We start from the raw sequence: 21,283 nt of genomic DNA on the forward strand, positions 1-21,283 counted from the left end.
GGACATCGGATACGAAGGATCGTTCCGTTTTCCAATGACGTCCAAGGGATTAGGCAATCGGTGGTCACTCCGACATCCATGTAAAGGGCTGTCGACTTCTTGAAAAGGCAAACTTCTTCGTTGAAGGAGTCGAGAAGAACCGTTTTTAGCTTCAACTAAACGTGCCAAGGTGCAAACCTCTTCTTCGTTGATCTCCTCGTCAACCTTCGATCGAGAAGATTCACGACTGTCGATCAGCGTAGAAAGGTTTAACGAACGGCTTATGGATCAGAGTGTGCATCTCTGAATTGGATTCAAATAGTCCTCGTTCGAAGAACTCCGAACAATGCAAATTTTAGAGCTGTGGTGCTTAAAAAGCTTCTGATCGTTAAAAAATAATTAAAAGAGGACAAATTATTTGTCAATTTCATGTACGAAGTTCATGAAAATCTTGACTCTCGATCATTTTCTGAGCACCACTGAAGTCCGAGGATCGTCGTACCGCTTTTTATTGTCAAATTGAAATTATTGTCCGACTAGTTTATTTATATCACGAGATTAGCTAATCCCGCGTTTCCTCTGAATGTTTACATAAAATTTGCATTTGGTGTAGAATTTCTCGAAGCGAGATGTACTCGAGATTATTCTTACAGCTTTCGTTTGTCGACGTAACTCACTTGCGAAATCGCAATGAGTCGTAAAACGATGTTTTATTTAACAACGAGAGCGTGATCGTAGTAAACGAAGCAAGGAAAGATCTATCAAAATTGGAAAACATGTTGAGCTCGATGATAATATGTTATAGGAATTACATTGAATATATACGATCGACATTTGAAAGTCAATGATCTAATTGCAAATTAAGTACCTACGTATAAATCTTTAAGATCTATCGATCAAATTTATCGAGACATTTTCCATAGATTCGTAATCGCAATGATTTACATCGATCTAGATCGACGATTACTAATTCTAATTTAATTTACATTTTTTTTTCTTTGGAACAATGATTGTATCAATAACTCTGAAAATATTTCAAGTTTTTATTTTTAAAGGCTTAATTTTTAAGTTTAATTTCGAATTATCAAAAGTAGATCCTTCGTTCGTGAATTGGATCGGATTTTTCATGACGAATCGATCAAAGTTCTGAACGATCAAAGTCTTCCTAGAAGGTCGAATATTTCAATTATAAATAAATAAATTTCCAATTATAATAAATTATACTGAAATATATTAAACGTTATCGATGATCACAGGGAAGTATAATCTTTAAATTAAATTATGAAAAATGATGCCAATTTTCTCTCGTTCCTCTTGGATAATTTTAAATAAAACGAATCGAGTAAAGGAAGTTTAGGATCATAAAAAAGAGTGAAGATACAATACCGGAAGTGACGATTCAACGACAGTTTCACGAGGATCGAAGTCGAGCTCCGAATAAGGGGCCCGAAAGGGTCGAACGCTATTGGTGAAAGGGGTCCGTATGTACTGCAATCGTCGTACCCCCGCCTCATCTTAGGTACCCAGGGGCCTGGGCAGGGCACTGCTATAAAAGCATACCGCGTTGCCCCTCGGAAACGTAGTATTTTCCCGCGTACCGCACAAGAAAAACCGTCGACCACCATGAAGCTGCTCGTAAGTTCGCTTTGCAAGTTTCTTTATGTGAAATTATTATTTTTTTTTTCATCCGGACAACATTATTATTATTATTATTCCCTTTAAAACAACGTTACATAACGTACTGTCTCTATATGTACCTATGCATGTAGGTAATTATCGATTACTTGCAACATTTCCATTATATTTTGTTTTCTGATTCTCGCATCGGTATTATTAATTATGTTTCCAATTGAAATTTGCAGATCGTTCTTTTCGCCGTAGTGGTGGCCGTTAGTGCTTACCCCGGACATCCATGGGCTGCACCGGTAAGTTGCACCGAGTTACAAATTACACGTCATAACTTTGTAATCATCTAAAGGATCGTTGCATGACGATGATATTACATTCGTAAATAAGATACATAACGATCGTTAAGATAATTTGACGTTGACTTTCGTTTTTAATCATCGATCGACTCTACCACGAAACAAAATATGTGGTATAATTTAGGATTTTGTTGATCTATACGAGAATGATAACTGTTTGTCTTCGTTACCCGAGAACTGGACAGGCTCGGGCTTGAAATAACACTGATAATCGATCTCTTATCAACTATTGTGGCTAACGATTCTTCATGTGGAATAATCTACATCGTCGTTCGTAAAAAACTTTTTCTTCTTCTCGACGGGTCTAACACAACTGTTTGTCTCACTCTGTCTCCCATTCTCTCTCTCTCTCTCTCTCTCTCTCTCCCTCTCCATCCAGCTGTCTATCTCTTTCTTTTTCTCTCATGGAAATCACAAGAACGCTCTTCGACGAGTTCACCGAGTGACATTAGACGTACTCGGCCAAGTAACGATACTCGGTTGAGGTAAAATCGTCGAAAGGAACGAGAAATGGTTCTTTGAAAAAAGTTTCTGAAATACCTCAGGTCGTCTCGCAACCTTGGCCAGATCCATGGCAAGCTTCAGCATGGCCTGCGCCCGCGCCAGTGCCAAAGTACATCAAGGTCGCCGTACCGGTTGCACAGGTACATGCACAGGTAATCGTAGATAATCCTATGTAACAAAGAGTTGTAGAAAAAGAAAAATAAAAAAAAAACATACACGAAAGGGAAAAGGGCTTCGAGAATGATACAAAATCTCATTCTCAGTATCTTGATCTTTGTTCTCCATCTTTCCCGATCGTTTCTTGGGGATCCAATTAGCGTCAGGCATAGCGATCGACTGGTTAGGAAATCTTTCCTTTGAACGCTGTAATCATACCGGCTAATTGGATTTTATTTCAACGAGGTTATTTATGCACGATCGCGCTTCTTTGAGATGAAAGACGAAGGAGGTGCTGACATATTCAGGACTACTTTTTATGTATCTACTATATTTCTTGTTTGAGAACGTAGAGATATAAGATATTAACTAGAATGTCTATTTGTCTAGGTCCATGCTCCTGCCGTTCATCACGTGATCAACGTACCTCAACCGGCACCTATTCCTCCAGTTCATCCTCAGCCCCTCAACATCAAGATACCCCATTCTCAGTCAGTGAGAATACCATATCATGGAGTACACATCGCTCAGCCTCACTTGGTTGGAGTCGAGCATTACGTTCCGGAACCCGAGGTCAAGGTCGTAGCTAAGCCGGTGGCTCACCATCCCTGGTAGACGAAGATCTTTCGAAGCGTCCCACCTACGAATCAGCTGGTCCAGGGTGGCCCATACAGGCTCGGCCCTTTCGAGGGAATCGTTAAGAATACCATCGGAAGATAAGATCCGTTCTTCTTCCTCTTCTTCTCCTTCTTCTTCTCCTTCTTCTAACAAAAAGGAAAGAAGATTTCTTCAATCTCGAAACAGTATTATATTTGTCCGAAGAGAATCCTGAGGATCGTGACTGGACAAGGTTTGGATCGTAAAGGATAAAGCGACACCCTCAGGATCGAGTTTAGTTTTTGGACCACCCAAGGACCTCAGACCAGGCAATCATGCTTAAAAAAATGTCCACTCTCGCATAACACACACGCATTAGACACATTTACCCAGACACATTTTTAAAAACACATATGATCGACACTTATACATACATACCACTCACACAGGCGCAGTAACCTTAAAAATTCACAATTTCCCTCAAAACCCCTTTTCAAGAGAACCCCGTTCTCTCTCTCCTGTCCCTATTCTTTTTTTTTTTTTAACTATCTTTCTTTATCAGCACCTCGAAATTTCGTGCGGCATGTGATATTGAAGAAGACATCACAATTACATTCGATTACGTCATTGTATATTTCTCTATCCCCGTTACCCACTCCGTTCCCAAACCCCCCAAACTCCAACCCCCCGACACCCACCGTTCTTCTTATCTCCCGATTTTCATTTTTTCTCTGCAGCAACACTTTTATTTATTTTCTAATAAAAGTTAATTTTTATGTCTTGTGATAAAACGAGTCCATTTTTTTCTTCCTCCTTTTTCTTTCTTAGATCGATTAGAAATTTATTTGCGCGTTGGATACTTTCTTTCCGTATACGTCAGAAGTATTCACATTTGTTATTGTTCTTTTTTCTTCGCCTCTGAATCGATAGAAAAAAATGGATTAGAAGATAAAGGATCTTATTCCTTTTTTGTTCTTCGATGTATCCCTATCACGGATAACGAACGCACATCGGCACGTATGCGTGTGTGTGTGTGCGCGCGCGTTTGTTAGAAGAAGCGGTTAACCCGGACGATACAAATCAATTTAACGTTTCCATGACTACACATCGCCCAAACAGCGAGAAACGTTAAACTCAACGTTGGCACAGCGTTTGTACGAGACGCTTATTGTGCTTTTGTCGATCGAGAATATAGAGTACGATTGTTTTATCGGTATTAAAAAAGAAACGAGAAGAGAAAATTAGAAATTAATTAAAAAGTTGAATTAATTTTAAAAAGAAATAATTATTTTTATCGATTGTAGAAGAGAGTACGAATGCCTTGGTGATCTTAGAAAAAAAAAAAAGAGAGAAAAGAGAAATAAAACAACAAAGATTTTGAAAAAAATAGAAAGTCAGATGCAAGTCACGTGATCCTTCGAAATTGAAAATTTCTAACGATTTCTAACTATTTGAATCGCAACTAGGAAGGACTCTCTAACTACCGTGCGAAACGTATTATGCAATGAGAAAGCTTCGGAGCGATGTTAATCCGTCCGTTATTCGAACGATCATGCGAACTTATGCTAACATAATCGCAATGAAAGAGAAACGATCATCGCATAACGATTTTAACGTCTCTCTCCGATTGGTTTTCCATCAAGTTTCACCTAGTCGATGCATACGAAGCGTAAAATATGAGAAACTTTCGTAATCATTGCTCTAACTCGATCGTAACAATGCGTTTATTATAGTTCGTTGCGAATCGTTGCGAGAACGTTGTTAAACAAAATTCTAGTCTTTCGAAGTAAACGATTTTCCAATCAGCTGCGAACAGACTTATAATTTATTAATAATCGTTGAATTTCCTACTTCAAATAAATTTTAATTTTTAGCAAATGGCCTTTATAGATTATTGTTTCAGTTATTTAAGTATTTTCACATTAAAAAATATGTCTGAAAATAATTAAAATAAAATAAATCTAATTTAATACCTTGTTCCATTATGAATTAAAATATCTTTAAAATACCAAGATTTTTGTTTTCATAAACACTTATATAATTTATCATTTACTTATCTTTCATTAATCTAAACAACAAATGATGACAGGAGCAAACAAAATTTTTGCTCCTATTCTAAACAAAAAATTAGATGTATATATATTTGAGATAAATGGGAAGTAAATGGGAACAAACGATAGATTAAAATCAATCGATCGAATTAGGATAAAAATTGCTGCCCCGAGCAATTCCCTTAGGGGGTCCAGTCAATTGGATGGGGGGAGGGAGGGGGAAGCGAGGTATATAGGAAGGAGAGGGAGGCTATACACGATCGTAATTATCCAGGATACGTGTTCACTTTTTAGCCAAGCCGTTCGTATAATATCGTTCCTTCTTTCTCGGTTAACATTCTCTGGCCGGTCTCTCCGGCTTGGAGCAAGTAAAGGGTAGAAAAAACTATAACGACGAATTCGTGCAAACAGGAGAACGCAATCGTAAAAGGGTTCGGAGAAATCGTTCGTGAAAAAAGAGAAAACATTAAAAAATTATTAAAGTTATTCCAACACGATTTTTCTTCTTTTTTTTTTTAGCACTATTAGAAATTTTTAGAAATAAAAATTATTATGCTGGTTATTCGATTTATTATTTATATATTTAATATTATTTCATGTATGAGCTTTTATTTCTGTTTATTCAGAAATTTTTAATTACAATCTACTCACTTACAATTCCTGAATTATTTTAATTTTTTTCTAACAACTGTATTATAATTAGCCTATAACAAACGATAATAATTCTAATAACAAGAAACATTCCCTTTCAATCAGAGTCATTGAGTATTCATCGATAATCTAAACAATTGACATTCGATTACTATTTTCTCGAATGACTTGGTACGAATACATTCTAATACATATCCTACTTTCACCTCGTAATATATTTTCTACTTTACTTCCTCTTTCATTTCATTCTAATTATCCATTTTCAAAAATTCCAAGTTTGTATCATTAATCTGAATTATTATTTATTTATTTAAAAGGAAACGATCGATTCAAATCCTGTATCTATATTACTTATGTATATTACCTATGGTTCAGTTTAGAAACGATTACGATGAATCTTGAAAAATTGACTCTAGCATATAAGAGACATAACAGAGAGAATTGATTTCATTAAATATTCTAGTAAGACTCGTCAGTGAAATTATATTGACTCTTTGCACAAGTATATGCTAGTAAGACTCTACATATTTCATCGTAAGTTAGAGTTTTTACATAAATGACAAGTCATATTTTCGTTCTCAAAGTTCATATCGATAGTTGGATATTAGGTGCGTTCAATTTCTGTTTCGAAGTAAACTTTTATTGGCCGATTTCTTTTTTTTTCTAATATTTCTAATAGGATATAAAGTTGTTCGAAATATAGCACCGTAAATGTAATTTTATATCGGTTGCCTTAAAAATAACGACCAATAGACTTACTACATTTATAATACAATTGCATGTTGCTGAATTAGGCTTACTGACGTTTTCTCTGGTTATTGTCTGATCATCGCAAATATGCTTAAACCTTGAAAACTTTTAATATACTCGACTACTATAACATCGATCTCTTAACTTTTATAAATACACACACATATGTGTGTGTGTGTGTGTGTGTGTATATATATATATATATATGTATGTTGATGCATGTATAACTGAGCATTCAAATAATGGCGATATCGATTTATAACGTTTAAATATTTATGTCTAATCTAAAAATCTATACTTGTATTTTTTTAATTTATACATCTCGCATGATTTAGTAAGAAATATCGATCATATGGATTTATATTTTCATCTGACGTGGTAAAGAAATTTCATTCTTATTCATAATCGGCTGTCAATATTATACTCTGAGAATGAACATTTGTTCCGACATTATATCCACTTTACACCGATATAAACAATCATCCGAGTTTACATACTCAATTCTCAACTTGTTTAGAAATTTAAACGTTTATTTATAAAAATTTTTTAATTGCGAGCAACATTAAATCACTTTATAAATAATATACAGATTAAAATGATGAAACAAATTTAGTGATTTACGATATTTTTTTTCGAATAAGTTTAATTGTTAAGTAAAAAGAAAAAGGAGGAAAGATGGTCATTGGACGAGAACCACTGGTTGCCCAGGAAAATGTGAACGTATGGACAGCTGAGTGTCCCTCGAGGTTGTTCAGTGTCGTCAGTTCGATCCGGTCAGTGGGCCATTCAGCATGAGCAACGAGCGCAGTGAGTATATATATATATATATATGTATATATATATAGGTATATATCTATATATACTTTTCATTCCAGGGATGCTATGTACTTCCTTGTTACGATGACCTATTATTAAATCACATGAGAATTTATGGAAAAGTATTTCTATCGAGTAATACTTTCCCTCTCTCTCTTTCTCTCTCTCTCTCTCTCTCTCTCTCTCTCTCTCTCTCTCTCTCTCTCTATTTTTATCGGTCTAACTCATAAAAGATAATTTTCTATGAGTTAGTTTTCACTGTAGCTGTTTTTCTTGTAGACGTTCTGAATGGTCTCGTCAACACATTTATTACCTTCTAACATCCGGTTTGAATTTTATAGTCTTTAAAATCATGAGCCAGAATTTGCGTTTGTAACGTGATTAAGAAAGTTGACTGGCAAATTTTTTACTTTCTTTTCAAGAATAAACTATTGAATTTTATTAATGATATTTGTTGTAATTTGTTTGTAGAAGAGAATGCGAGTGCTTCTATATACTCGATTGGCAGTCAAAGAAACTTGGTATCCGTCAAATCTAAAAAAGCTTTGTAAGAAAATATCTAAATTAATCTAAAATTTTAATTTTGTACTTTACTCTTTGTTTTTAAATTCATTGACTTTTATCTCAAATCATTCTTTATTTACTTTTTTAAATTTCATTTAAAAAATACTCGAGTACTCCTATTAGATTTGTTTTATCAGAGTTTTTATATCTTTTATAGTTTGAAGAAACGTATTCAAATATCCAGTCTCTTGATGATAATCCTGTTCGTTCTGGTCGCTTCCTTAGTCGTTGCGGTATTGGTACTTGCTATACTTTGTGAGTAGTCTTTCATTATCGTTAAAAATAAATATAATGTAACGTAAATGTATGTTTGCGTGAAAAATTTCTCATTGATATGTCTAATCTCATACTATAATTTGTAGACTAGTTGTCAAATGATAGATAACTAGTAATCAAAATTACGTAGCTACCCACAATTTTCATCCGATTGTTACTTGTTTCAGACTCTATGGTTAAACATGATATGAAAATATGTGATTCGGAAGATTGCGTCAGGATAGGTAAGCATGATTTATGTAAACGATATGATTACGATTATGATTTATGTCAGATGATAAGATTGACATATCTTTTCAAATGAATAGAATTCTTAATAATGTTGACAATTAAAAGAAAAACTTGTATTACTTACAAGATCATTTCTTTTGATCAGCTGCTAGTCTTAAGGAATCTATGGACACGTCCGTAGATCCTTGTGACGATTTTTATAAGTGAGTATTGTTTATATAAAATTGTAAAATTTTATGTACGAGTATGTTGCAAAGAAATCTATGCACGATGCACTTCAATGACGCAACCCTTTTCACTTATACGTCTTAAAATGAAATTGCCGTATATTTCTATATTTTTAAAGTGCATTAGGATTAGAAAAATCAATATGATATATAAAGTATGTGAAAAATAATAAAAAAAAAATAGTCTTTGTAATATTTTTGTCAACATTTTTTATAAATAAATTTTATAGTAATATACGTGATACAAATCGAATTGCATATACAATGTAATTATAAGTGTGCATATATATATATATATACATATACACATATATATATCTTTCTTTCCTCTTTTTTAATCGATTTTCAGATATACGTGTGGCAGATGGCCTCAAGAACATCCGATACCGGATTCTAGTCTAACAAATTCATGGTTCAATGAACGAACCGAACGAGTAGCTAGGACGATTAGAGATTTGTTAAGAAGAAATATTAGCGATGGAAATGCACCTTGGTCTGTGCAGCAGGCAAAAATTTTGTATACCAGTTGCTTGGACGTCGGTAAGTACGTTTATTCGACTTCGAAACATAATATTTAAATTATTGTTGAAGTTAAATAAATAAGAGTTAATAAACGAATAAATCAATATACTATTTTTTTTAACACTTGCTGAATATTTTTCAGCAATATCTAATATTTTTTTTTCACACTGCGTATTTGATTTGTATAAGGATATTTTTTCTATAAAGTGGATCTTCATTTCTCCCCTTTTTTTTCAGAGTCACTAAACGAGTTAGGACTCTCGTCATTATTTGAGTTGTTAGAACTACTCAATTTACCCTCAACTCCTGCAGCATTGACGAAGAAGACGAGAAATTACATCGATCAAATGGCTAGAGTCAAAAGAATTTTAGGAAGGGACGTTTTAGTTGGTCTCGACGTTCTACCCGATCCTAGAAATGGTAGCAAAAATGTTATTTTACTCGATACACCAATCATGGGTAGTCCCTTTCCCAGGTAACATAAAAATTTTTTTCTTCTTTTTTTGTTAGGAATTTAAAATAATTTAAAATAGAATTAAAATAAAAAACAACACACGCGCGCTCTCAAACATTAAATGTTATAAGTAAATAATTACATATTTATCTTTTAATAATTATTTAATTATATTAATGAAAACAATTTAATTTTCAAGTGACAAAGAATTAGAACACCGTCTGCAAACGATTAGATCACGAATGAGAAAATTGGATACGATGTTAGACGAAATAGACGGAGACTTAGAAGTGGAGTTACTGTATATGTTCAACGTTATCAAGGAAGTTATCAGTAATGGTACATTGAATGCTTGCACTATTGAAAATGAAAGTACATTTCCTAAAGAAAACGATGTGAAAGATGTATTACAGAACATTTATGAATTTAGTGGTACTTTATACTTGGTGAGTTCATTTTTCTATTTCATTTGTTATACCACTTTTTTAAAGAAGATTATAGATCAATCGTTATTTATAATTACGTATATGTCGATTGAATTGCAAAAATTTGTCATTCATAAGATCCGACATTTTGATTGATACATTGTTATATCTTTCTAATCATTAACTGTGATTGATATTAATCATGATTGACGTTAAATTAGTGTATTTTATGCGTATCCGTGATGTGATTTTATGTATCTTTTCTTTTCTTGATCTTTTTCGAACAGCTGTCTCATCTCGAAGTTAACGAGACTTTGACAGAAAATGATATCAAAGATGAAGATTATATGTTTGTTGATGATCTTCAGAAATTGACGGACGAATATGTGATCGAAATTAATTCGAGTCTAACACCTAAAATTATTTGGAGACCTTTTATTGAAATACTTTTTAAAGACGTTGTTACTTTGGATCTTTCTGGGAAAGATAAAGTTCTTGTGGGAAATTTGGAATATTTGAAAGATTTGGCTTTGATCATTGCTTCGAGGAATGAAGAAGATTTAGGTATTTATTGGAATTTATTGGTTTTATAATAAATCTAATATTGTGTGTGTGTGTGTGTGTATACGTGCATGCGTATATATATACATACATAATCTCACTAATTTAGAAAAATATATATATAGTTGAAATGATAGTTTAATCTCTTGATTTTTCTCATTTCAACATTTAAAACAAATAATAATATTAATCTCTGTTACAGAAACATATATATGGTGGGTCGTCGTCGACATAGTTGTTCCACATTCTTCCGAAAAATTACGACAAACTTGGTCTAATTATCTTCACTCATTAATGAACGTTGAAACTGTTACATCCCAATCTTTATATTGTGCCGAAGCTGTGAACCAACTAATGGGTTAGTACGTACATCATTCTATATAATTGAAATTTATTATTATTATTATTATTATTATTATTATTATTATTATTATTATTATACTATAATAATTTACGAGCTGTTTTATTTTTTTTCTTTTTTATCAAAATAATTATTATATTAGGTATGGCAGTATCATGGTTATTCGTTGATAAATCTTTTCACGAAGAAAAAGCACCGAAAGTTCGCGAAATGTTAGAAGATATTAGAGCAGCTTTTGCTTCATTAGTTCGAAAAACTGATTGGATGGATAAAAAGACTAAGAAAGTGACGTTAGAAAAGAATGATAAGATGTCTTTGGAAATTGGCCATCCAGAGTGGCTTTTCCAGGAGGGTGAACTCGATGAATATTACGAAGACGTTAATACAATTTACTAATTTTTATATTTAAACAACATTTTTTTAATCTCTTCAGGAACGATTCTTGTCGTATATAATTTTTAATCGATAGTAATTAAATAAATAAACTTTGGTCGGGCCTCGACCAAGTTATGCACCAGCAATCAGTGGGCTTTTACGAGTTCGTGTTGTCGTAATAATCCCTATTAGTCGCCTTTTACGACAAGCAGGGGATACTGTGGGTGTATTCTATCCCCGACCCACAGGGGAAAAAAGAATATATATATATATATGTATAAAAAGAATTATTAACTGAATTTTTACAAACATTACGCTAAAAGTTACGCGTGTTACTACCCTTGAAGAGATTAAAATAATTAATGTCGAATGTCATTCAATGTTCTTTGTAATATAATATATCTAATGATATTCTATGTTCTTTCAGATAGATCTGTCGGAAACGAAATATTTAGACAATATGTTACAAATAGTTCGATCAATTTCACTCGCAAAATTGGAATGTCTTCACGACACTAATTTATACAACGAATCATAGTAAGTAAATTTCTATATATGTATATTTACTTGTTACTTTTTATTTAATAAATTGTCAAGGAAATAATTCAATTAATATGTTTGACATTACTTAAAGTTGGGTGACAGATCCAACAGAGGTCAACGCCTTCCATACTTTTCAAGTGAATCAAATTAGTACGTAGGAAAAATGTATTATATAATCTTTTTTTTATAATAACAATGTTTTTTATACATCCATTTTATTTTTTAACACACATGCAGCTATTCCCGCTGGAATTCTCCAGTTTCCATTCTACGAACTTGGTCTGGAGTAAGAGTTACAAAAACTTGATGAATTTTGATTGAGTTTTTTAAATAATCAATATTTATGAGCAAATAATTTCGATTACATTAAAAAAATTTATCGATTTCAGGGCTTTAAATTATGGCGCTATCGGTACGGTTCTTGGGCACGAATTAACACATGGTTTCGACAATAGTGGTAGACAATACGATAGCAATGGCAATTTAAGACAATGGTGGACCAACGAAACGATTTTCGAGTACACCGAAAGAACTCGATGTTTTATAGATCACTATAACAGTTATTACGAGGACGAGGTATACTTGCATTAAAGAAGAAAACAGAAAGAAGAAAAAGCATTTTAATAAATAATTATTCACTAGATATTGATAATTAAATGATGATTTATTTAAGCTATTAATTAGAATATATAAAAATAATAGATTTGAACAATTTTATGGGAAATTCGATCTTTACTTTAAAAAGTTGAACGAGCATTTGACCATAATTGAATCCAATATTGTCCGAGTAGGTAGACGATTACGTGAACGGTGAATTGACCTTGGGAGAGAATATAGCCGATAATGGTGGTCTGAGAGAAGCTGTCATCGCTTACGAAAGATGGAAGGCCAGACACGGTCAAGAGGCTTTACTTCCCGGATTTACACATCTAACACATCAGCAACTACTTTTTCTCAGTTTCGCTCACGTAAGGCGATTTGACTGTTAAAGAAATTTTCATTGGTTCGATCGAATATCGATAAATATCAAGTTATTTTCACGTGCTTTTAGCTGTGGTGCGAGTCATACACCGCGTTGTCCTTGAAATGGATGCTTCAAGATTCTCATTGTCCTGGTCACGTGAGGCTTAGAGCAGTACTTAAAAATTCCAAGGAATTTAGCGAAGCTTGGAAATGTCCATTAGGATCTAATATGAATCCAGTTAAAAAATGTCGTCTCTGGTAATAGAGGATCACGTCAGCTTCCTTTTTATGTTTCAAAACTTATGTAATTAATAATTATGCTCCAAGGAATTTGGCAATGTTCAAAAGAGTTCCTTAGGATCACAGTTAATCCAGTTTCATCTGTTGTCATCGGCTTCCTTCTTTTTCAAAATTTATATGAGACACTATTTGATAATAATTAATTCATCTCTCTTGTAAGAAAATGTCGAAAGGTGATAATTGTTAAAAATGAAGAGACGCATTGTTGATCGATCGGATCGTAATAATTTATGTAAAAAAGTAATCTTAAAACGTTTGTAATAAAAGGAATTTATTTACTTATAAAATCTACGATGCGTGGTATATTCTGCGTATTATATTCATAAAATAAAAATCGGTATTCCTATATTTTATTTTATGGACATAAATTTAGCAGATCATCCTATGATCATATCTAGAACAAACTTGTATTTCATTGAAATCGTCCTTATATTAATTTTCGATGGAAAAATTAAATAAGAGAAATTTTTAATAAACGTATGCACCATTTTCGTCAACGGGTTGAGTATATCCACTTGACGTTTTGGTAACAACCGTGCTTGTCTTTGTCAACGAAGTATCAAGAGCAACTGGTTTGCTGTCAAACAAATGATCGGTTGGCTCTACTTTCTTTCCTTCGACAACATCGAGATTTTCTGGAACTGGAGTCGGAGCTGGAGTTGGTAATTGGAAAAATGACCCAAGATTTGGAAATTGTGGTAATTGTGATAATTGCGGTAATTGTGGTAGTTGTGGAAATTGAGGGAATTGAAGATTTGAGAAAGTTTCTTGGAAGAATGTACCGATTGATCCAGGTTCTTTAACTTTGACGTTATTTGTAAATAAATGATTGTTACCTGCTAATGGATAAGGAACCAAGTTATTTAACTGAGAAGGTAGAGGTTGATGTACTTGCGAGGTGTATAAGGAATGTGGGAATTGGTAAGAAACACCATAAGTATATGGACTAACATATGGATTAGGTAATTGGACGTTCAATAATTTCTGTTGATTACCAAGGCTACCACTATTTCGAAGATTAAATTGATAAGCTGTGTCGAAATCAGGATGATCAACGAACGTGCTCGATTGGTCAACCGTAAGAGGTACCAACTTGGAGAAATCAGTGTTGGTGTTGACAGGTGTGGGAAGATCGTTTACCGGAAGGAGTAAACTGGAGTCTACCACTGGAGTTTGATGTGCTACATCTGAAACTGTTAATGATATAATTTTTTTTTCTTTAGTTCATTTATTAATTATAATGATATTTATTGTGGTTTTTTGTTTACCTTGTGGTACGGTCAGCTGAGTTTTCACTTGAGTTTCGTGAACGGTCTTTGTTTCCTCTAAATGATCATGGACTTTTGGTAGTACTGTCTGTTCCACTTTGGTATCGAGCAATGGTACAGCCGAAGTCTTCGAAATAATTCATATTAAGGATTAGACAAGCAAAAGATTTAATACTTAATATTAATTGGTATTACATACGAGGATGATTTGTAAAAATAATAATTATAATAAAAATGTTAATGTTATCAAAGATTAAATGTGAATACATTATATTTTTTTTGTCCAAAAACTCTTCGACTCACCTTCACCGCTGGAACCCCGTACGAAGTTGGCTCTTGAAGGTTTCCTGCTGTCTAAGAAAGAATCGATTATCTTCAGAGATTTCCTCATTAAAATTTTTAAGAGAGATCAGAATTTTTAATATAATATTTACTTTAATTTCGACGGTAGTTACGGGATCTCCATAGGAAGTAACCGGAGCTTTGACCGAAGGAGCTAAATAATCTACGGTTTCTTTCTGCGATAGAGTCGTCTATAAAAATGAAATTTTTTAATAAAGTTGTTTTGTAAAAGAAAAAAAAGAGAAAAAGGAATCTACAATTATATACATCTCTTGTATACGCACATATACCTATATATTAAACTAAAAAATATGAAAAATTGAAATATATGTATTTACCTCGACTGGTTTTGTAAAAGTTGTAAGAGTTTTCGATTGTACCTTCTTAGCTGCATCGACAACAGGTGATAAGTACTGTTTGTTGAGTGTTTGGACTTGATTAACCTAATGAAATCATTTCCAAATGAATTCTATTGAAATAAATTATTTTTATTTAGGCTTCTTTACCTCGGGAACTCCATAACTAGGTACTGGAACTTGAGGATTATTTTTTACAACTGTCGTATGCTGTTCTGTGCTCAATGGTTTGCCGGGTTGATAATTAGGCGGTCCGTAACTCTGTTTTAATTCATCGTTCGAAACACTGTAAGAACCAACATAGCCACCGAGAGATCTAGATACTTCTAACTCGTTCTCCTGATGATGATGATGATGATTATGATAATCAGTTCCGTAACGTAAATCACCAGGTAAAATGTCTCTTTTTGATTTTTCAATGGCTGCTGTTAACGCTGCCACCGAACACAGCTATTCAACAAATAGAAATCAAATTAATTCACCTATTTCTAAATACATAAGATTAATTTTTGTTTTGCGAGTTAAACGATGAATTTCGAAAATAAAATGTACAAAGATTCCATTCAGTGCTTAGGAAATCAATCAATCAGGACCATCTTTATTTATCAGCTTTATTACGTAATTTAACAAGTTTGGACGATTATGAAATACATTTCTTTTTCTTTTTTTCTCCAAGTTTTATCTCAAATAACCTTGTCAGTTTGTTTTCCTTTTTTTGTATATAGATATTTATATCAGTTATTTAAGAAAATTATTCGCGATTCGAAACTTTTCCGATTCTATAAAACGTTTTAGCAATACTATAATAATGCGTTAACTGATATGTGAAAATAATGAAAAATGTTTATGTATATAATATATAACAAATTGTCATTGTAAATGATGCAAGTTTGATAGAAAAAAAAGGACAAAGGGACGAATTAAAGAACACCCTTACCACTGTTAGCAGGAGAAACCTCATGTTGCTCGTACGAAGTGTGACGAGGAGTTGAGCATCTTTTCGATGGTATTTCGACCTTTTATACCTGGCAGATGTTGTCTCCAGGTGATGTTGCAATCAAAGTGGCATTGGGAAGAACTAGATTTTTTAATTGACTCCTCCTATAGATTCACTTCCATGAATTTTCAAGACGAATAGCGACGACAAATATATTTCCTTTTTTTTATTCGAAAAAATATATAATTAATTTTTTATCATTTTCTGTGAAAATTAAATGAATTAAATAAGTAAAATTTACCTTTATAGGGCTTAAGTTCTTTTCTTTTTATGTGTGTGTGTGTGTGTGTGTGTGTTGTGTGTTAAAAATGATCTAAATTTTGTGTTACGATGTGTTGTATAACACAAACTTTTTTTTTTTTTGATACTTGATATTATTTTTTAGTGGTTTAATTTTTGTATGCCTATATCACGTGTATTTGGTTCGAGTTAAAAAATAAACGTCACTTTTATCGAGACGAGCTGAAAAGTAGGATGCTTTTAAAGTACAAAGATAAGTGACAATTTTCACCATACTTAATGGATCGATTTTGTAGGTATCATCGTTCGTATGATTTACGTCTGTATGCTATAAAGATTGGCCATTAAAATGAAGTACATTCTTCTATTAAAGTTCATTTCTTTTTATACTCTTTTAAGACATCACTTTCTGTTTCCACTTTGATACGAATTATATCTGAGCAACAATTTGAAAAGAAAAATAATGTAATTGTATTGCGTTCAAAATATTATGATTATTACGAAATAAATTATATTCAAAATTATTACGATTGGCCCGATCAGTTTGTAAAGTTCACGAAATAGCAGATATTATTATGATCTCCATCGTATATTTAATTAGTCAGGATAGAATGTGATCTGTCTTGTTTTCGTTTTAAAAATGTAACTCCATTTTTATAGTTTTGTAACCTTGATAGCTCATTTCATATCATATATTTGAAGATTCTATCTCTTTCTTGAGTTTCATCCATTCAGACCTACTCTCTCTCTCTCTCTCTCTCTCTTCATGTTGATACTTTATTCTAAATTTCTGCTACCAATGTTATATCCGAGGTTATAGGATTGCATAATTTTTACCGATCTTTTGCATAGGTATAGAATTACATAAGAAAGTCGTTTAAATGTGTAAGTTGATTTGAATCGATCGAATGAGTTTTTGAAGAAAGATTGTGTTTTATTTATTTAAACGATAAAAATTTTTTTCTTTTTATTTTGTATGAAATTATTCGAGTAAGATCGATTTATTTTTTATCGCAGCGTCTGTTCTCGGTTCACAATTCGTTTTATTTATAAGAGAGAAGTTATTACTTTTTAATATCGTGTTTCAGCGTTATTTCACTTTTTCGAAATTATTACTGTGACGCTATTTTTTAAAGAGAAATTAACTATTAAGATCGAGCGGATTAAACACGCCTGATTGTGTGCAACCGTAATACTTATCGTATGAAAGTTGTCTATTTTCCAGGCGCATAAAAATCTATGCATTAAACTGATTAATTAAATAATTTTACTAAACGTTAATAAATAGTTCATTTAAAAATGTACCTTTTTTCCAATTTTTATTATAAATATACTACTTGTTTTAATCTTTCTATTCATTTGTTGAAATGACACGTTATTTCTACTTCATTGACTTTTTATTTATTTTTTTATTTGTGTATCTACTTTATTTATTTATTTATTTATTTAGAGAGAGAGAGAGAGAGAGAGAAAAAAATCCATGAATTCTTGACATTCCCCTATAACTTTTTTTCTCATCCGAACGTGCAACTTCCTGAGGCGTATCTCTCGTACGAGCGTCTATATTTCCTGACATAGCATACGCCTTTTGGAAAGTTTCCGTTCTTTCCTTTTGTACCTTTGTGCCTTTCTCCGACGTACTTTAAAAATATCTTTAGAATCTGTAACATAACGCGAATCGATCCTTCAGCAAAGTCTACTGTGAGAAACAACTCGACTGTAACGAGAACGTTACTTTGGCTTGACCGTGGCAATAGCCAATTGGAGGAATAAAAGATAAACAATTCAATAAACTTTCAACAATAAAAATGAATAATAATGAAAATAAAAATAATTACTCTATTTATGCGATCATTCTTAAGAAAGAAGTAAATACAAATTTGTATATTCCTTTTACTTTTGAATTTCCTTGAAGACTCACTTTCAGTGATAATCCTTTCACCATTCCCTCCTTCGTTTTCTATGTATCATGCTTTTGAGAATGCGATTACTCTCTCCACGCGCACACATACAAATAATAGGAAACCAAAGTAAATTGTAACGTTACTTCCTCTTCCATGACTCCGATTGTTTAATTGCTAACAAGCAATCCTTTTTATCCCGTTCGAAACAAGTACGTTCGTAAAAAATAATTAACAAAAATAATTAACAGCGAAAGAAAACTATTAATGTTTTAAAGTCGAAATAACGTTCGAAAATCCTTTCCATGCTCGACGGTGAACGAGGCCAAAAGTATAGTAAAAAGGATACACGATTTGCCACTTAAAATATTGCTGACGCATTGCTCAACGAATTCATTTCATTCTTGCTTGATACGATGATGCTATTGACAGGCTCTTAAAACCACCAAGATATGCACATTTGTTGATATCTACATGTTTCATGCGTTACCATTAACGATTTCTAATTAACGCTTCTAATTACGTAAGACTCTTGTAACCATACCTTTTATTTGTTATTTTGACACGTAAAAAAGATTCTTCATCGTAGCTCATTATAGTCCTTTTTATATCCTTGAATCTTTATAGATTAGGAAGTTAGAAAAACGGAGAGAAAATTATTAAAAATATTTTTATCATGAGTTTTTAGACAATTACGAATGTATGATACGAAAAGAAGGAAGAAATTCGTCCGAGCGTTCGATCCTTTCGAAAGATCGAGCGAATGTATAGAACGGGTCGTCGAACTTGTTCGCTCGCTCGCTCGTACACAGGACATCGAAAAAAGGAAGGTTACAAAAAGGAGAGAAGATGGAGACGAGATTGGCGAACGTAAGCCAGTCGGAAAGAGAGTGCTTTCTTCGTGAACCGACGATGGTGAAGGTCTCCGTATATAAGCATCTAACCGCACTGCAATTGTCAGTGTGCTTCCTCTGTGATAGGCAATACAGATCACCCCCACATTGCTCTAACCGACGTGCAAGATGCTCGTATTACGATTTGTAAGTTTCTACGTCAGGATCTATCTTCCTTGGGATTCATCGATGAACCGCTATGCCGATTAGGCCTTACCTATCCATGGATACTATCGTGTTTTCTTTCTTTTTTTCTTTTTCTTTTTTTTACCTTGGATATTCGACCCTCTGTCTATCAATCAACGAGAGTCGTCAGTTCGTATTAATAATTAATTATCATCTTTCTTTCGTTTCGATGAATCGCTTCTTTTTTTTTTTCTTGGTTTCTTTTGTTTCTTTGTTTGTCCTTTGAACGGCGACAGTATCCAATTGTTGCACTTCATTAATAGTTGTCACGGATGAACTTTCATAAATTTCTAAATAATATTTGCGATCGGTAAAGAACGATTAACTTTTCTAAATTTTCTTCCAGCGTTGAATAAAAATTAACAACTTTCAATTTCGTGTTCGCATTGAAATTTCACCACCAATTTATTTCCTTAATTAATATAATAGTAATTTTGTCATTATCTCAACAGTAAAATCTTTTGCAGATTTTAGTGACCGTCGCCGTGGTAGGAGCGAAGGCTTCGCATTTTTCGTCATACGAAGGCCACCATGGTTTTTCTAGTCATCCAAAGCTCATCTCACAATCGGTTCAACTCAACGAAGTACCTACGAAAATTATCAAGGTCACTAAAACTGTAGCTATCAAGGTTCCCGTCCCGTATCCAGTTAAGGTAAGCTACTTCGTCGAAAGCAACGAGTCGTAACGAACGAATTCGCGTTTCATAGAAAATGTCATTAGAAAAACTCTAACATTTAACAAAAACTTTTACGGTAGTTGCTTCCTCTAATTGACAAAAGAGATATCCACTCAGTGATACCTTTGAAGAGACAAGATCAAGAAAGTAGTGAAAAGTGAAATGAGAAACGTGATCTTGAAACGTGACACTTGTGTACTCGCAATATGATCCATTATGTTGGTATTAATTAACCGGTCTTTTTATTAAAGTCTTTGCAAGAATATAACAATAACAATAATAATAGTAATAATAAAGATGATAATAATAATAAACGATCATCTTTTTTAACATTGGCCAGGTTAGCAACACAATCGCGTCTTTGATCTTATTTGATTTATAAAAATTGTTGTTCAACTACGGACACATCGATAGTCCCGAATCGATTTAGTTTGCTTATCCTTTCTCTCAATCAGGTGCCCCATCATATACCGGTTCCAGTGCCTGTGAACCATCCTGTGGCTGTTCCGGTTCCGCAGATAGTGAAAGTTCCTGAACACGTGCCAGTAGAGGTGGAGAAGCCGGTTCCAGTCGAGGTTCATCAGCAAGTGCCGGTAGTGGTTTCGAAGCCGGTACCTTTGCCACAACCAGTACCCGTACCACATCCAGTAACTGTTCCAAAGCCAGTATTTTATCCTGTACCACATCCAATACCTTATCAACAATCGGAAGGACATTCTGCTGGATATTCTACTGGATATTCTGGAGGAGAGGGAGATCATATCGGTCATGAGTCTAGATATACCACTTATACCGTTCAATCACCAGGACATTACGAACAAGAACATTTCCAACCTTCGCAACCAGATCTATCATCGGAACATCATTAATCATCATAATCATTTTCCTTTAGACCTCGGCAAGGAATTTCTTTCTTTTTTTTTTGCTTTTTTTTTTTTTATAGAAAAGAATTTTAATAACTTAGGAGAGATTATTATGTTCATTGAGCGATCATTAAAATATCGTTATGATAACTCTAGATCAAATTCGCACGTTAGATCAAATTATCGTTTTGATCTAAAACGTCACGTTCTGTTCTTGTACATAGTTTACGATGTAGTTAATTTCTTTACACATGTGCGTTAAGTTTTTG

The 21,283-nt window shown here is 33.2% G+C and overlaps 3 protein-coding genes across 6 annotated transcripts; 2 read left to right on the forward strand and 1 right to left on the reverse strand.

The window, feature by feature from the left end:
* Positions 1-7,456: 7,456 nt before the first annotated feature.
* Positions 7,457-13,520, forward strand: LOC122635405 (neprilysin-4). 3 transcript variants are annotated; one of them, XM_043825598.1, is made up of 17 exons: positions 7,458-7,480; positions 7,961-8,036; positions 8,211-8,308; positions 8,497-8,553; positions 8,706-8,763; positions 9,137-9,327; positions 9,547-9,784; positions 9,963-10,209; positions 10,476-10,752; positions 10,952-11,107; positions 11,253-11,488; positions 11,913-12,022; positions 12,120-12,178; positions 12,266-12,314; positions 12,418-12,604; positions 12,820-12,996; positions 13,080-13,520. In XM_043825598.1, exons 1-17 carry the CDS (start codon positions 7,465-7,467, stop codon positions 13,251-13,253), a joined length of 2,406 nt encoding a protein of 801 aa, XP_043681533.1. In that variant the 5' UTR covers positions 7,458-7,464; the 3' UTR covers positions 13,254-13,520. The 3 variants fall into 3 exon arrangements, with proteins under 3 accessions (XP_043681535.1, XP_043681533.1, XP_043681534.1); XM_043825599.1 differs by lacking the exon at positions 7,458-7,480 and adding an exon at positions 7,549-7,611 and having other exon boundaries at positions 13,080-13,519; XM_043825600.1 differs by lacking the exon at positions 7,961-8,036 and having other exon boundaries at positions 7,457-7,480.
* A 25-nt stretch (positions 13,521-13,545) lies between these two features.
* On the reverse strand, positions 13,546-16,316 carry LOC122635406. Of its 2 annotated transcripts, none has more exons than XM_043825603.1 (7): positions 16,195-16,316; positions 15,408-15,707; positions 15,240-15,344; positions 14,994-15,092; positions 14,863-14,913; positions 14,560-14,686; positions 13,546-14,478 (listed from the first exon to the last, which is right to left on the reverse strand). In XM_043825603.1, exons 1-7 carry the CDS (start codon positions 16,216-16,218, stop codon positions 13,760-13,762), a joined length of 1,425 nt encoding a protein of 474 aa, XP_043681538.1. In that variant the 5' UTR covers positions 16,219-16,316; the 3' UTR covers positions 13,546-13,759. The 2 variants fall into 2 exon arrangements, with proteins under 2 accessions (XP_043681538.1, XP_043681537.1); XM_043825602.1 differs by having other exon boundaries at positions 13,546-14,484.
* Positions 16,317-19,366: 3,050 nt separating this feature from the next.
* LOC122635368 (zinc finger protein 512B-like) lies at positions 19,367-21,283 on the forward strand. Its single transcript, XM_043825515.1, has 3 exons — positions 19,367-19,435; positions 19,942-20,127; positions 20,607-21,283. Exons 1-3 carry the CDS (start codon positions 19,418-19,420, stop codon positions 21,018-21,020), a joined length of 618 nt encoding a protein of 205 aa, XP_043681450.1. The 5' UTR covers positions 19,367-19,417; the 3' UTR covers positions 21,021-21,283.

This window comes from Vespula pensylvanica, chromosome 18, assembly GCF_014466175.1.
Source record: "Vespula pensylvanica isolate Volc-1 chromosome 18, ASM1446617v1, whole genome shotgun sequence".
NCBI classification, from domain to species: Eukaryota; Metazoa; Arthropoda; class Insecta; order Hymenoptera; family Vespidae; genus Vespula; species Vespula pensylvanica.

Excerpts from the sequence above, each read along its gene's own strand:
- LOC122635405 (XM_043825598.1), top strand. Across the intron at positions 8,037-8,210 it reads GTCAAATCTAAAAAAGCTTT|TTTGAAGAAACGTATTCAAA; the intron begins GTAAGAAAATAT and ends TATCTTTTATAG. Across the intron at positions 11,489-11,912 it reads TCGATGAATATTACGAAGAC|ATAGATCTGTCGGAAACGAA; the intron begins GTTAATACAATT and ends ATGTTCTTTCAG.
- LOC122635368 (XM_043825515.1), top strand. Across the intron at positions 20,128-20,606 it reads CCGTCCCGTATCCAGTTAAG|GTGCCCCATCATATACCGGT; the intron begins GTAAGCTACTTC and ends TCTCTCAATCAG.
- LOC122635406 (XM_043825602.1), bottom strand. The coding sequence starts at position 16,218 with ATGAGGTTTCTCCTGCTAACAGTG. Across the intron at positions 14,914-14,993 it reads TAACTACCGTCGAAATTAAA|ACAGCAGGAAACCTTCAAGA; the intron begins GTAAATATTATA and ends ATTCTTTCTTAG. Across the intron at positions 14,485-14,559 it reads TCAGCTGACCGTACCACAAG|TTTCAGATGTAGCACATCAA; the intron begins GTAAACAAAAAA and ends TATCATTAACAG.